Source organism: Anopheles coustani, unplaced genomic scaffold (assembly GCF_943734705.1).
Source record: "Anopheles coustani unplaced genomic scaffold, idAnoCousDA_361_x.2 U_78, whole genome shotgun sequence".
NCBI lineage: Eukaryota > Metazoa > Arthropoda > Insecta > Diptera > Culicidae > Anopheles > Anopheles coustani.
In genome coordinates, this window is record NW_026525291.1 from 1,683 (window position 1) to 17,460 (window position 15,778).

General features: G+C 47.4%; 2 protein-coding genes across 2 annotated transcripts; both read right to left on the reverse strand.

Annotated features, from left to right (window-relative positions):
* Nucleotides 1–337: 337 nt before the first annotated feature.
* On the reverse strand, nt 338–5,549 carry LOC131271157 (uncharacterized; the record flags this gene model as incomplete). Its single annotated transcript, XM_058272546.1, has 1 exon — nt 338–5,549. A coding segment is annotated over exon 1 (5,212 nt), but the record flags the coding sequence as incomplete, so codon positions are not given.
* Nucleotides 5,550–10,292: 4,743 nt separating this feature from the next.
* LOC131271159 (uncharacterized) lies at nt 10,293–15,019 on the reverse strand. The gene is made up of 2 exons (XM_058272547.1): nt 10,542–15,019; nt 10,293–10,491 (listed from the first exon to the last, which is right to left on the reverse strand). Exons 1-2 carry the CDS (start codon nt 15,017–15,019, stop codon nt 10,293–10,295), a joined length of 4,677 nt encoding a protein of 1,558 aa, XP_058128530.1.
* Nucleotides 15,020–15,778: the final 759 nt, after the last annotated feature.

Here is a 15,778-nt window from a genome sequence, read left to right on the forward strand (position 1 = left end):
CTAACAAACACCAGTAGGTTTTTCTCAAGTTGCATATATTTGGTTTTCTGAACGCCTTTACTTACGTCACAAATGTTGTGTTAGCGATGTCTAAGACCGGTGACACTGTTATCAATTAACCGTTATTTTTGAACAGCAGGTTATCATAAACTGGTACTTGTAGGGTTTCGTTAAATTCAAAATTCCTAACTGTTCAGAACCTTGTAGAGTTCTGTGGCCTACCTTTAGGCGTCGCAATATCGTACATTCTGCCACCTTAAAATTGAATAATTTTAACTGTTTGCTTTTGGTAATACACACAGCTTTACCAATGGCCTAGTCACTGTACTTCCCTTACTTGTACGCAATGTAAAGACACGCGCTTTGCCATCCTTTCCAGGATGCTCCTCGGTTACGCGTGCTAATGGCCAACACGCCGAAGGCACATTATCTTCCTTAATTATAACTAACGTTCCTGGCGTTACTGTGGTTGTACCTTCCTTTGTCCATTTAGAACGCGCCTGCAGTTGTTGTAAATACTCCTTCTGCCAACGGTTCCAAAAGTGCTGGCGAAGTTGTTGAACATGACGCCAGTGGTTCAACCGGTTTTCGGCTTCGTACAGCAAGCAGTGGTCCGGAACAAGCTGTAGGTTCGTTCCAACCAGGAAATGTCCAGGAGTGAGGGCTGTCATATCGTGTGGGTCATCTGACATCGATGTTATAGGTCGGGAGTTGACACAGCATTCTATCTCGTCCAGCAGCGTAGACATGTCCTCATACGAAAGTGATGTCGTTCCTAAAACGCGCACTAGGTGGTACTTCATGGTTTTGACGGCGGCTTCCCACAGTCCACCGAAGTGAGGAGCTCTTGGTGGGATGAACTTCCATGAAATTTTGCGTTCTAGTGTCCAAGCTTGAATGCTCTGCTGGTGCTCAGTTGTACGCAACAGCTTGTACAACTCGTTCAGCTTGTTTGCTGCTCCCTTGAAGTTCGTCGCGTTGTCCGAGTGTAACTCCAATGGCAAACCACGACGAGACACAAACCGTCGTAATGCTGCTATAAATGCTTCCGTTGTCAGGTTTGACACCAGCTCGATGTGTACGGCACGGGTGGTGAAGCATACAAATATGGCGACGTATGCCTTCACGGGCGCCGCCCGTCGGTGGCCACCTTTCAGGAACACTGGACCACAGTAGTCAACACCGGAGATCGAAAAAGGAGGGGCCGGTGTTACTCGGACAGCCGGGAGGTCAGCCATTATAGTTGCTGACGACGATGGTCGGGCGCGGAAGCAGGTGTGGCACTGGTGAAATACCTTCCGGGCGAGATTTCGGCCACTTGTAATCCAGAAGCGTTGTCTGCACGTGTTTAGCATCAGAGTCGGTCCCGCGTGAAGTAATTGTTTATGAAAATGTTCCATCAGCAGACGAGCGAATGGATGGCTGGCCGGAACAACTAGTGGATGCTTAACATCCTCCGCTAGCGGTGAATTGGACAAACGTCCTCCAACTCGGATGATTCCGTCAGCTCCCAGTTGCGGATGCAACCATCTAAGCGGGGACGACGCAGGAACGGGTTTCTTCTGCTGCAAGGCCTTGATTTCTTGCTGCAGGTGGTCTCGTTGAGCCAAGCGGCACAGCACTTCTTCTGCATCCGTCAAATCCTTCGTCGTCAGGCCGGGGTTCTCGTACGACCGGCGTTTGGTGCATCGGTTCCAATACTGAACCCAGTACGCTGTCATCCGTCGCAGCTTAGAATACGATGAAAAGAGTGTAAATATGCGGTGAGCTGGCAGCTCAATGGCAGCGCATGCCACAACTGCTACTCGCTGCTCTGCTTGCACTGACGGATCTGGTGTCGCAAGCAGTGGTGGAGGCCATTGATCTTCTGGCAGGCTCATCCAGGAAGGACCCTGCCACCATAGGGTACTGGAGAGGAGATCTTTGCCCAAACATCCTCTGGAAGCAAGATCAGCCGGGTTGTCGACTCCTGCGATGTGACGCCACGTGCAACCTTCCGTCAATTGTTGCACCTGCGATACCCGGTTGGCAACATATGGCTTCCAGGAGTTTGGTGATGCTCGCAGCCAATGTACCACAGTCATGGAGTCTGTCCAGAAGACTGCCAGAGATCCTGGGTTTACCGCAGTCCTTACTCGGTCGAATAGCAAGCTGGCCAACTGAGCTGCGCACAGTTCAAGCCGAGCGATAGAGTGCTTGCTATTGAGGGGCGTCACTTTGGTTTTTGAGGCGAAGAGCTCCATTGTGCCATGTCCCTGGGCATCGCAACTACGGATGTAGCAGCATGCTCCATATCCTTTCTCCGAAGCATCGCAGAAGACGTGGTATTGGATGGTGGTCACTGAAGATCTAATGGCGACTCGCGGAATGCTGATGTTGTGAAGGTAATGCATTTGCTCAAGAAAGTTGAGCCATTCCGTTCGTAGCTGCAGCGGAAGTTCAGCATCCCATCCCCAGGGTTGTTGGTTGACGTGTTTCAGAGTCCATACACGTTGAAGAAGTTGCTTGGCAACCGCCTTCACTGGGTCAACAAACCCTACCGGATCGTAGATCTTCCCAATGGTGGACAATACCTTGCGTTTGGTTGCATCTTTGTTGACATCAGGGGCTTGGACTTTGAAGCGCAGAGTGTCCGCTGACGTATCCCATATGATTCCAAGTGTCGCCAACGATCCGTCGTCATCGTCGTTGGGATATGGGCTGGATGCTCGGCTTTGTTGGTCCACATGATGCAACACCGCTTCCTCGTTTGATGCCCATTTCCGCAGCTCAAATCCACCTTTGGCAAACAGTTGTTCGGTTTGTTGTTGCAAGGTTTGAGCAGCCTCGGGTGAATCAGCTCCAGACACAAAGTCATCCACGTAAAAGTCAGCGAACCGAGCTGCTGCTATTGGAAACTCACTCCCATGATCCAATACTGTTTGTTGCAGAGATCTCACCGCAAGGAATGGTGCAGATGCGGTTCCATAAGTTACAGTATTCAGCTCATATTCTTCGATGGGATCATGGGGTGAAGCTCGCCACAGAATGCGCTGTAGGGCGCGATCGCTGGGATGTACCCATACTTGGCGGTACATTTTTGCCACATCTCCTGTCAGTGCAATTTGATGAGTTCTGAATCGCATCAGGATCGATGTAGCATCTTGTTGAATTGTTGGTCCGATCATCAGCGTATCATTCAACGACACTCCTGTCGATGACTTGCTGGATGCGTCGAACACAACCCGACACTTCGTGGTGGTGCTGTCGGCCTTAAAAACAGGATGGTGTGGGAGGTAGAATGTTTCCCGACTATCAACTGTTGCTGCCACCTTTGTCATGTGGCCTAAGCGGAGGTATTCGGCCATGAACTCCACGTATGCCCTTTTTGTTTCGGGTTCTCGCTGCATACGTCTCTCGATAGCCAAAAACCGATGGAGGGCGATCGTCCGCGAGTCACCTAGTTTCCCGATCATGTCAGACTTTCTCGGAAGTCGGACGACATATCGGCCGGCTTGGTCTCTGCTTGTAGTGGCCGCGTAGTGGTCCTCACAGGCTCTCTCCTCAATACTCCAGCTAGGGAAACTGCCTACGTCTTCTATTGCGAAGAATTTCCTCATCATCGTAGTCAGCTCGTTGGTGTGTATGGCGACTGAACACACCACTGGCAACGACTGCTCTGCTATCTGCGCTGTGCCACTTACAACCCACCCAAATGCTGTTTCTTGGAGTGACGGCATACCCTCTCCAAGTGAGATGCGTCCGGTTTTTAAAAGCTCGTAGAAGCACGCCGCACCCAGGATGATATCGATTCCACCAGGCTTGTGGAATGTTGGGTCAGCCAAGACGCAGGTTGCTGGAATCGTCCACTGGCTGTGGTGTATACGATGGGCCGGCACATCTGCTGACAGCTTGGGCAGTACCAGCATCTCCAGCGATGTCGAAAATGATGAACAGCGCGACTGGATGGTGGCTCGTACTGATGACTTTACGTTCGTCGCTTGGCTGCCACCAATCCCCGACAGCGGAATGCTCACCGACTTCCGAGGTAGGTTTAAGAACTGCGCCAACCTTCCCGTAATGAAGTTGGACTGTGCTCCACTGTCCAAGAGAGCCCTTGCAGCATGGTTCTTCCCTGCGCTGTCAGTGATGTACAACATGACGGTTGACAGCAACACTGTCGATGGTATCGCCGTGTGAAGCGATATTGTAGCTGTACGATGTTCTGCTGCAGATGTTGGCTGTTCTTGACGGATCTCGCTGGCGGCACTAGTCCCTTCGTCGTGGAGCAAGGTGTGATGTTTCTGCTGGCACCGACGACACGTCCACTTCGATGGGCACCTTTTGTTGAGATGACCGGCTCCGAAACAGTTGAAACAACGTTTCCAACTTCGGAGCTTGTCCCGTTTGTCTGGTAGCGATAGGGCTATGAAATCCGCGCACTTGCTGAGCATATGGTGACCCAGGCACATCACACACGTTGCGGTCGGTGATGGAGTAACGGTCGACGTGAACGCTTTAGTAGGAGCCGGCTTTGGACGAGATGGTTTGTCCGTATTGCCTGCTGCGCAGCTCTCCAACACTTCACATTGTCGCGTGATGTAGTCGAACGTACGGAACAAATCCGGAAACTCGCCGTGCTGCAATGTAAGCTCCCATGCCTTACGAGTGCTGGAGTCCATACACGACGCGAGGATGTGGGTGATGATGAGGTTGCTGGTTTCATCGATGTTCTTCTCTAAGAACTGCAACCCATCAACGTGACCCTTACACGTTTCTACTAGTGATCGAAGTTCGCTGGCTGATTCGCGTTGCACGGGTTTAAGTTGCAGTAACCCAGCAATGTGCTTGTCGACGATTGCTCTCGGGTTCGCGAACCGCTTTTCTAGCACCTCCCAGGCACTCTTGTAGTTGTTGCTGCTCACCATTGCTGCGTTAATTATCCCTGCTGCCTTTCCGGTGAGTGCCTTGTTCAGGTGGTGTAACTTTGCTGCATCCGAAACAGGTGTCCTTCCCATGATGTCGAGGAACATGGCCTTGAATTTGGGCCACTCTTCGTAACGTCCGTCAAAGGTTGGCATCGGGACACTGAGGTGATGCGCTGCCGAAGTTGCCGGAGCTGCTGACGTTGTTGGCGTTTCGTCCAGCTGTGCCTCCAGAATGGCTGTGCAGGTGGTGTGGATCTTCCGGAAGGCATCGTCGGCGTCCATGTCGACTTCGAGGTCATCTGGCAGGAGATCTATGATGTGCTGCATAATCCTGCCGTGGGTGCCTTGAAGTTCCCGTAATGTGCGTAAGTGCACCCGCGCAGTGGCCGGAGGGAGTTTGTTGTTGGTGATGTCCGGCTGAAGCTGCATAAGTTGACGATATGCCAGCTTCATTTTTGCCCGCAACACGGCCAACTCACGATTACCTGGCGATGACGTCGACGGTTTTGGTGACACGTGCTGTGGGGTTGTTTCCGTCACGTGGTCACTCGCGCACTGTTCCACCGTGGCTTCCGTAGCCGCTTCGTCTGAATTGTCACTCCCTGGTGGCGGGGTATGCATCACTTTACTGCGAGTGTTCATTGTGACTATTAGTTAGTCTGTTGCACTTTTCACTTTTTCACTTCACTGTTTTGTCAGCGTCGACTGCTACGACACTCTGGACTGGTACTCACAATCACGCTGAATAAACTTCTCGTGGCGATGAGACGCTGGACGGTACCACCGAAGGAAACTCACACCTTGAGTTATCTTCCCGTGAGGCCCCGATGCGCACTGGATCGGCCTCGTGTGGTGTCGTGGTCTGCCACCGATGGAAAATCAACCCGTCCGGTTGATACACGATTCCTGTAGACGCTGGGTTGAACAAACGCTGGGCACGAAGCGCTGGACTGATCCACTGAAGAGAACTCCCGACTTGGGTTCTCTCCCCTTGAGGCACCGATGCGCACTGGATCGGCCTCGTGTGGTGTCCGTGGTCTGCCACCGATGTTCAATCAACCCGTCCGGTTGACGAAAGTTCCTCTTCCGACGACGAATGTATGAAATAATCTGCGCACGATAGGTTCGTTGCGCCGATCCGGTTCGAAGGACCAAAATGTAGGGTACGGCCTACTCCGGAACTCGTTACTCAACAGGTGGATAGAGAAAAGAAGAAAATGGTTTCAAAAATCTGGGTTTGTCCAACGGTACCAGAGAACGCAATATAGTGTCCACAGATCGCTACCCGCCAGGGACTTTCTGTGGATTATAATGCTAAGTATGTTGGGGACAGAGCCTAACAAACACCAGTGGTTTTTTCTCAAGTTGGGTTTATTTGGTTTTCTGAACGCCTTTAGTTACGTCACAAATGTTGTGCTAGCGATGTCTAAGACCGGAGACACTGTTATCAATTAACCGTTATTTTTGAACAGCAGGTTATGATAAACTGGTACTTGTAGGGTTTCATTAAATTCAAAATTCCTAACTGTTCAGAACCTTGTAGAGTTCTGTGGCCTACCTTTAGGCGTCGCAATATCGTACAGTCACTTTAAGCACCTTCTAAACACCATTTTGCATCGTCTCATTCTCTTTAAAGTCACTTTAAGCACCTTCTAAACACCATTTTGCATCGTCTCATTCTCTTTAAAGTCACTTTAAGCACCTTCTAAACCTCATTTTGCATCGTCTCATTCTCTTTAAAGTCACTTTAAGCACCTTCTAAACACCATTTTGCATCGTCTCATTCTCTTTAAAGTCACTTTAAGCACCTTCTAAACACCATTTTGCATCGTCTCATTCTCTTTAAAGTCACTTTAAGCACCTTCTAAACACCATTTTGCATCGTCTCATTCTCTTTAAAGTCACTTTAAGCACCTTCTAAACCTCATTTTGCATCGTCTCATTCTCTTTAAAGTCACTTAAAGCACCTTCTAAACCTCATTTTGCATCGTCTCATTCTCTTTAAAGTCACTTTAAGCACCTTCTAAACACCATTTTGCATCGTCTCATTCTCTTTAAAGTCACTTTAAGCACCTTCTAAACCTCATTTTGCATCGTCTCATTCTCTTTAAAGTCACTTTAAGCACCTTTAAAACCTCATTTTGCATCGTCTCATTCTCTTTAAAGTCACTTTAAGCACCTTCTAAACACCATTTTGCATCGTCTCATTCTCTTTAAAGTCACTTTAAGCACCTTCTTAACCTCATTTTGCATCGTCTCATTCTCTTTAAAGTCACTTTAAGCACCTTCTAAACACCATTTTGCATCGTCTCATTCTCTTTAAAGTCACTTTAAGCACCTTTAAAACCTAATTTTGCATCGTCTCATTCTCTTTAAAGTCACTTTAAGCACCTTCTAAACACCATTTTGCATCGTCTCATTCTCTTTAAAGTCACTTTAAGCACCTTCTAAATACCATTTTGCATCGTCTCATTCTCTTTAAAGTCACTTAAAGCACCTTCTTAACCTCATTTTGCATCGTCTCATTCTCTTTAAAGTCACTTTAAGCACCTTCTAAACCTCATTTTGCATCGTCTCATTCTCTTTAAAGGCACTTTAAGCACCTTCTAAACCTCATTTTGCATCGTCTCATTCTCTTTAAAGTCACTTAAAGCACCTTCTTAACCTCATTTTGCATCGTATCATTCTCTTTAAAGTCACTTTAAGCACCTTCTAAACACCATTTTGCATCGTCTCATTCTCTTTAAAGTCACTTTAAGCACCTTCTAAATACCATTTTGCATCGTCTCATTCTCTTTAAAGTCACTTTAAGCACCTTCTAAACACCATTTTGCATTGTCTCATTCTCTTTAAAGTCACTTTAAGCACCTTCTAAACCTCATTTTGCATCGTCTCATTCTCTTTAAAGTCACTTTAAGCACCTTCTAAACACCATTTTGCATCGTCTCATTCTCTTTAAAGTCACTTTAAGCACCTTCTAAACACCATTTTGCATCGTCTCATTCTCTTTAAAGTCACTTTAAGCACCTTCTAAACACCATTTTGCATCGTCTCATTCTCTTTAAAGTCACTTTAAGCACCTTCTAAACCTCATTTTGCATCGTCTCATTCTCTTTAAAGTCACTTTAAGCACCTTTAAAACCTCATTTTGCATCGTCTCATTCTCTTTAAAGTCACTTTAAGCACCTTCTAAACACCATTTTGCATCGTCTCATTCTCTTTAAAGTCACTTTAAGCACCTTCTAAACACCATTTTGCATCGTCTCATTCTCTTTAAAGTCACTTTAAGCACCTTCTAAACACCATTTTGCATCGTCTCATTCTCTTTAATGTCACTTAAAGCACCTTCTTAACCTCATTTTGCATCGTCTCATTCTCTTTAAAGTCACTTAAAGCACCTTCTAAACCTCATTTTGCATCGTCTCATTCTCTTTAAAGTCACTTAAAGCACCTTCTAAACACCATTTTGCATCGTCTCATTCTCTTTAAAGTCACTTTAAGCACCTTCTAAACCTCATTTTGCATCGTCTCATTCTCTTTAAAGTCACTTTAAGCACCTTTAAAACCTCATTTTGCATCGTCTCATTCTCTTTAAAGTCACTTTAAGCACCTTCTAAACCTCATTTTGCATCGTCTCATTCTCTTTAAAGTCACTTTAAGCACCTTCTAAACACCATTTTGCATCGTCTCATTCTCTTTAAAGTCACTTTAAGCACCTTCTAAACACCATTTTGCATCGTCTCATTCTCTTTAAAGTCACTTTAAGCACCTTCTTAACCTCATTTTGCATCGTCTCATTCTCTTTAAAGTCACTTTAAGCACCTTCTAAACACCATTTTGCATCGTCTCATTCTCTTTAAAGTCACTTTAAGCACCTTCTAAACACCATTTTGCATCGTCTCATTCTCTTTAAAGTCACTTTAAGCACCTTCTAAACACCATTTTGCATCGTCTCATTCTCTTTAAAGTCACTTTAAGCACCTTCTTAACCTCATTTTGCATCGTCTCATTCTCTTTAAAGTCACTTTAAGCACCTTCTAAACACCATTTTGCATCGTCTCATTCTCTTTAAAGTCACTTTAAGCACCTTCTAAACACCATTTTGCATCGTCTCATTCTCTTTAAAGTCACTTTAGCACTGTTGGGATGATTTTCTTTAACCAAAAGGGCGGTTCTGAAACTATTTATTTTACATGTTACATACATTTTATGTTATTAACATGTACATTACTCTTCCTTGCTACTTACTCCTCTCCCCCTCTGTCCTTCTAATTTCGGTGGTTCTTTGCTTTACTCACTTTACTCACTTTCTTATCGCACTAATCACTGGTACTTCTATTTCGCTACTACCCGATTGAGACCCTGCCTTTCCCTTTTATACGGTGCAGGATCCCAATCGGGTAGGAACACTCACTCCTGGGGTGTCGAACGATCGTCGCAACATACCCCCGCCCGTGAACTCACCCTATCTTCTACTTCATTGGGTTGGGTTCACCGTCCCTCAAGACGTCCAAAACAGCAAGCCTGGTTGCTGATCTTCTTTTCAGGCCGTTCGACGTACGAACTAAAGCCTCCCTAGCGCGTCCGTCTTTTCCGACCACTATCTTTTCGATTCTTCCTCTCACCCACTGGTCTCTCCCAGTACCTTCCACTATTAGTACTAATTTTCCTGGCTTTAAATCCTCCACCTCGTCAAACCACTTACTCCTTCTTGTTATCACGGGTAGATATTCTTTTAGCCACCTCTGCCAGAACTGGTCGGTTAAGTACCTAGCTAGCTTCCAACTGCTCCTAAGTGTTGCCCTCTGGTCTAGGTTCGGCGATGGGATTGGTTTCGTTCCGTTAGAACTACCTAATAGAAAATGGTTTGGTGTTAGAGCTTCCTGATCGGCTGATTCCAAGGGAATGTAAGTCAGAGGCCTGGAATTAATTAATGCTTCGGATTCGAGGAGCAAAGTTTCTAGGGTCTCGTCGTCTGGTTTCCTGGATGTGCCTTGTACCGCTCCGCATGCGGTTTTTACCGACCTGACCATCCTCTCCCACGCTCCTCCCATGTGTGGAGTCGCGGGCGGAATAAAGTTCCAGCTTGTCGTAGGTGTAGTAAAGGATACGGCAAGGGCGTCCCGAATCTCTGCTTGCAGCTCCTTGCTAGCTCCTTGGAAGCAGGTTGCATTGTCCGTCCAGAACTCTAGCGGTATCCCTTTTCTGGCCATGAAGCGTTTCACGGCCATAACACATGATTCTGCACTTAGCGAATGGACTACTTCTAGGTGTATAGCCCTAACCGTAAGGCAGGTGAATAACGCTACCCAGCGTTTTTCCTGCCTGCGCCCTACTCGTACTAGCACGGGTCCAAAGTAGTCTAATCCCGTATAACTAAATGGTCTAGTGAACGCGGCTAGGCGCATTTTGGGGAGTGGTGCCATCGGCGGCGGTTTTGGGGAAGCCCTCATCACCTTGCAATACGCGCAGGCATCGGCAACCTTCTTTGTAAGCGCTCGGAGATTGGGGATATCCAGGTGTTGGCGAATTTCGTTCACTATTGTCTCCCTGTTGGCATGCCGGTATTTTAAGTGGTACCAATCTACAATTAAGAATGAAATATAATTATTTTTCGGGAGTATAGCTGGGTACCTAGCGTCAAAATTTGAATGGATAGATGCTCCGACTCGTCCTCTCGTCCTTAAAACTCCATCATCGTCCAGGAAAGGCCACTTCTTGTAGATGGGACTGGATTTAGGGACAACATTGTGTCTTCCCTCGGGATTGCCCTTCGTTGTACTCAGCTCAGCTATCTCGTCGGGGAACGCATCCTTCTGGGCATTCTTCCATAATGCCAATTCTGCTTTCCTAAGTTCAGCTTGTTGGAGCAAACCGAGCTCTAGTGGTTTGTTATCACCTTTGCGTCCCAGGTTGTCCATGTAGCGGATGATGTACGCTGTGACTCTAAGTAGTTTTCCCCAGCAGCTGAACCGCGAGAAGTCCATCGGTTGTGTTTTTGTTGGTCGGGCATGCAGGTGTATCGCTCTTACTTCCTCGTTGGTGTCGGAAACTGACCGTTTCTCTGGCCAACTATCCTCTGGTTCGTGCAGGAATTGTGGTCCTACGAACCAGGGGTTCTCCATACTCAGATCGGGGCCGTTGTTCCACTTCGTCGCCAGATCCGCCACGTTTTGCTTTGAAGGCACCCACCTCCATTCTTGAGGGTTCGTTGTGGTTAATATTTCTCCAACTCGTACCGAAACGAACTGCTGATAACGTCGGGGATTTGCCGATTTTATCCAGGCTAGGCAGACACCGGCGTCACTCCACAGGCACTGTCGGTGTATCGTGAGGGTATGTTGCTCCTTTATCCTCGCAAGTAACCGACATCCTAGGACTGCGGCTTTCAGTTCGAGTTTAGGTATCGAGACTGTCTTGAGTGGGGCTACCTTTGTCTTTCCGCCTACAAGTCCAACTTGGAATTTTCCGCTGTTTTCTATCCGGAAGTAGGCTACCGCACAGTACGCTGCTTCGCTTGCGTCCACGAATACGTGCAGTTGTAGCTCGGCATCCTCTCGATACCCGGTCCCGAAGTAGCTTCTCGATATTTGTATTTTCCCTAGATCTGGGAAAAGGTTGGTCCACTCCCACCATCGTTGGCATAGATCAGTGGTTATTTGCTCGTCCCAGTCTGTTCCTTTTGTCCAGATGTCCTGAATAAGTATCTTTCCATGGACTAGAAAGAAGGACACGAGGCCCATGGGATCAAACAGACTCATCACGACCTTCAGCACCTCTCTTTTCGTAGGGATATGCTTGGCTTGAAGAATATGCTGGATGCTCTCACTCGAGGAGAAGGAGAATGTGAAGACGTCTTCATCTATCTTCCATTTCATTCCTAACACCGACTCGGTGTTTTTCCCTTGTTCCAGCATAAGGTCTTTAGTTGATTCTTCCAATGGGTCTCCGATAACTTGTAGTACAGCTGACGAGTTGGAAAGGAATCGCCGGAGCGTAAAGCCTCCTTTAGAGTGCACCAGTTTTACTTCCTTCACGATTCTCAGCGCTTCCTCCACTGTCTTGAAGCTTTGAAGATAGTCGTCTACGTAATGGTTGTGAAGGATAGCATTAGTGGCGTCCGGAAACTCCTTCTCCTGCTCCTGGGCGTTCAGATTCTTTACGTATTGTGCCGATACGGGTGAGCATGTAGACCCGAAAGTCGCCACGTCCATCACGTATACTTGCACTGGGTCGGAGGGTTTCTTTCGGTAGACGAATCGTTGCGATTGGCGATCAGGATGCCGGATCCTGATTTGATGGAACATCTCCATAATGTCCCCTGACACGGCCACAGGATACTGTCTGAATCGACCCAATACTTGGGTGAGCGGTGTCAAGAGGTCGGGTCCTTTCAGCATTCTCGAGTTGAACGAGACGCCATTCACCTTCGCAGCCGCGTCCCAAATCAGTCTAATCTTGTCTGGTTTTTTTGGATTTTGGACCACTCCCAGAGGCAAGTAGAAGGCTTTCTCGATTTCAACCGATGATAGTTCGTCGAGACTCGCCACATGCGCATAACCTTTTGTTTCGTATTCGGCTATAGTTTTTCGTACCTTTGCCTCCAGTGCCGGTGCTTTCTCGAATTTCCTTTCTAGCGACTCCATTCTTCTTACTGCCATGGGGTAGCTGTCGGGAAAGCTGGGGTAATCCGTGTTCCACAGAAGACCCGTTTCAAAGCGGTTTCCTGTCTCATCACGTCTAGTTGTTTCTACCAGTAACCGACGGGCACGTTTCTCATCTTCCGAGTCCAGGAGTCCGGAATAAATGCTGGCGTCGTGGTCCTCCATCGTGAAGTACTTCTTTAGCTGCTCGTTCATCGCCTGATCGCAGTCCGTACAAGGTGTAGTATGAAAGTTTACCCTTGCTGATTGCGTTGTGTTTGTAGCCCATCCTCCGTAGATTGACCAACCTAGCCGACATTTAGCTGCAATCGGCTCCGCCGTTCGTCCTTCTCGCAGCTTTAGAGGCACTCCCAGTCGGAGATTGTCCAGACCAATGAGTAGTTGTGGCTGCGCTTGTTCATAGTTTTGTATGGGTAGACCTCTTAGGTGAGGGAATTGTTCCTTCAGAGTTTCATATTCGAGTGTTTGCGGTGTGAGCATGAGTTGGCTGACGGTCCTGACGTTTTCCAATTTATATTGTTTGTTTCGGCCTTGTCCAGAAATTTGCAATCCTATTATCTCGGAATTAGACTCCGTCCTCGTTACATGTCCTGTCCATTGTAGCGTAAGTGGTGCCTTCTGTCCGTGCACCTTCAACTCTTTGGCTATGGATTCGTCGATTAGGGAGTAGGACGATCCTTCATCAAAGAAAGCATAAATGGTTTTAGAGAGGTTGCCATGGTACAGAGTAACAGGGAGTATTCGGAACATAGGGTTTACCAAGTTTATCTCATCAATGTGCGTTGCACAGGGACTTACGGCTTCTCTAACTGCTACTGCGGGATGGAGGAGCGTGTGGTGTTTTAAGCGACACCCGTCCACCGCGCAGCCTCGCCAGGATTTGCAGGGCCAGTTGCCATGGTTATTCAGGCACGTCCTACAGAGGTACTTCGACTTGACAAAGTTCCAGCGTTCGTCCACTGTTGCCGCTTTGAACTGCTCGCATTCGTAAACTCGATGTCCTTCTCGCTGGCACACCGCACAGGTTTTTCTTACTGGCATTTGGGTCTGTGGTGGTGGCTTGTTTGGCTGAGAATTAGGCGGAGCGTCGTGTGCATTTAATGCGGCCGTATTTTTCCTTCTCTTTTCTCCTATTCTACTAATTTCCTTAAGGTCGTTAGTCACTAAGCACGCACGTTCGGCCATGCGCGAGGCAAATAGGCTGAACCCTTCAAGCCCTTGCACTGATTTTTCTTCTTGGAATGCGGCCCAGTTCAGCTTCATCTCTCCCGGTAGCTTATCTTCCAACTCTTCGAGTAGGGATGGATTTTTTAAATGCTCAACTAGTCCTGCGGCTCTCATGTGGTTTGTTAGGGCTTTCACGGTTAGCCCAAACTCTATCATAGTTCGCATTTTGTCCGGCTTTGGTGGAGGTAAATCCCGGATTTTGTTCATTAGGGAGCGAATCAGCAAACTTGGTTTCCCATACACCATTTTTAGGGTTTTTATCACATCTTGCACGTTTTCTTTCAGCGTTAGTTGCTCTTTAACTAGCTCTAGCGCATTCCCTTTTAGGCACCTTTTCAGTCTGATGAGGTTTTCCGCGCTACTGAATCCGCATGTCTCCGTTGATTCCATGAAGGAACTGTAAAACAGTGGCCAGTCTTCGGGATCACCGCAGAAAGAGGGAATATCCTTCCCGATCACATGGCGTGTTGCGATCTGCTTCCCGGTAAGCTCCCCAGTTTCTCCGTTCTTGCCTTCATACTGCATTTTGCCCTTTATTTCTGTCACAGGGCTTGATGCGACGCGTGGCATCCTTTCAAAGGCTGAGCTGGAGCGGGAGAGGGCATCCTCGTGCGAATTTGGCCTTTGTTCACTCATTCCTTTGTTCGTACTAAGCCAGCATACTACCTTTTCACTGTAGCTGTCCTCGGTGCCTAAACGGCTTGGTAGAGAGAGTTGGCGCATCAGTTCTCGCTTCTTCTCCAGTGACTCTCGGCGAGCGTTTTGTTCTCGAGCGATGAGTTCCGCCTCTGCCTTCATCTCTATCTCACGACGAAGGTTCTCCTCTTCGGCGAGCTTTCTTTTTTCCTCCAACTGTCGGGCCGACTCTTCGTTCTTGCGACGCAGCATCTCTCTCTGCTCCTGTATCTCCCGTTCTTTAAAGCTTCTTTCTTCTTCTATCAGCTTTAACTGCTCTCTAACATCCGTTGAGAGGCAGGTAGAGGTGATACTTTTAACCGTACCCCGTTCGTTCCTCCTAGTCGATGCCGTTGACCCCTTCCTCGACCGCGTGGAAGGTTTTAAGCTGGCGGATCCTCGATCTTCACGGAACTTGGCGGCCGTGGATTCCTGCTTGTCCTTGCACTTGGAGCACACGTATTTTGTATCGGGGTCTTTGTTCCCGTCGAACAGTCCCGCACACTCGGCATGCTCCCACTTATTGCACAAACAGCAATGCTCCATCATGGCCCCGTCCTGTGGTCGGTCACACAGCTGGCACGTTGGCTTCACTTCCATCTCCTTTCTTTCTTCACCGAGAAGGATTTCAGAAGTTGTTGGGATGATTTTCTTTAACCAAAAGGGCGGTTCTGAAACTATTTATTTTACATGTTACATACATTTTATGTTATTTACATGTACATTACTCTTCCTTGCTACTTACTCCTCTCCCCCTCTGTCCTTCTAATTTCGGTGGTTCTTTGCTTTACTCACTTTACTCACTTTCTTATCGCACTAATCACTGGTACTTCTATTTCGCTACTACCCGATTGAGACCCTGCCTTTCCCTTTTATACGGTGCAGGATCCCAATCGGGTAGGAACACTCACTCCTGGGGTGTCGAACGATCGTCGCAACAAGCACCTTCTAAACACCATTTTGCATCGTCTCATTCTCTTTAAAGTCACTTAAAGCACCTTCTAAACACCATTTTGCATCGTCTCATTCTCTTTAAAGTCACTTTAAGCACCTTCTAAACACCATTTTGCATCGTCTCATTCTCTTTAAAGTCACTTTAAGCACCTTCTAAACCTCATTTTGCATCGTCTCATTCTCTTTAAAGTCACTTTAAGCACCTTCTAAACACCATTTTGCATCGTCTCATTCTCTTTAAAGTCACTTTAAGCACCTTCTAAACACCATTTTGCATCGTCTCATTCTCTTTAAAGTCACTTTAAGCACCTTCTTAACCTCATTTTGCATCGTCTCATTCTCTTTAAAGTC

Coding starts and splice junctions, on each gene's coding strand:
- LOC131271159 (XM_058272547.1), bottom strand. CDS start 15,019: ATGGAGCATTGCTGTTTGTGCAATAAGTGGGAGCATGCCGAGTGTGCG. Junction 10,492..10,541: donor CATTCAAATTTTGACGCTAG/GTACCCAGCTAT, acceptor TCTTAATTGTAG/ATTGGTACCACTTAAAATAC.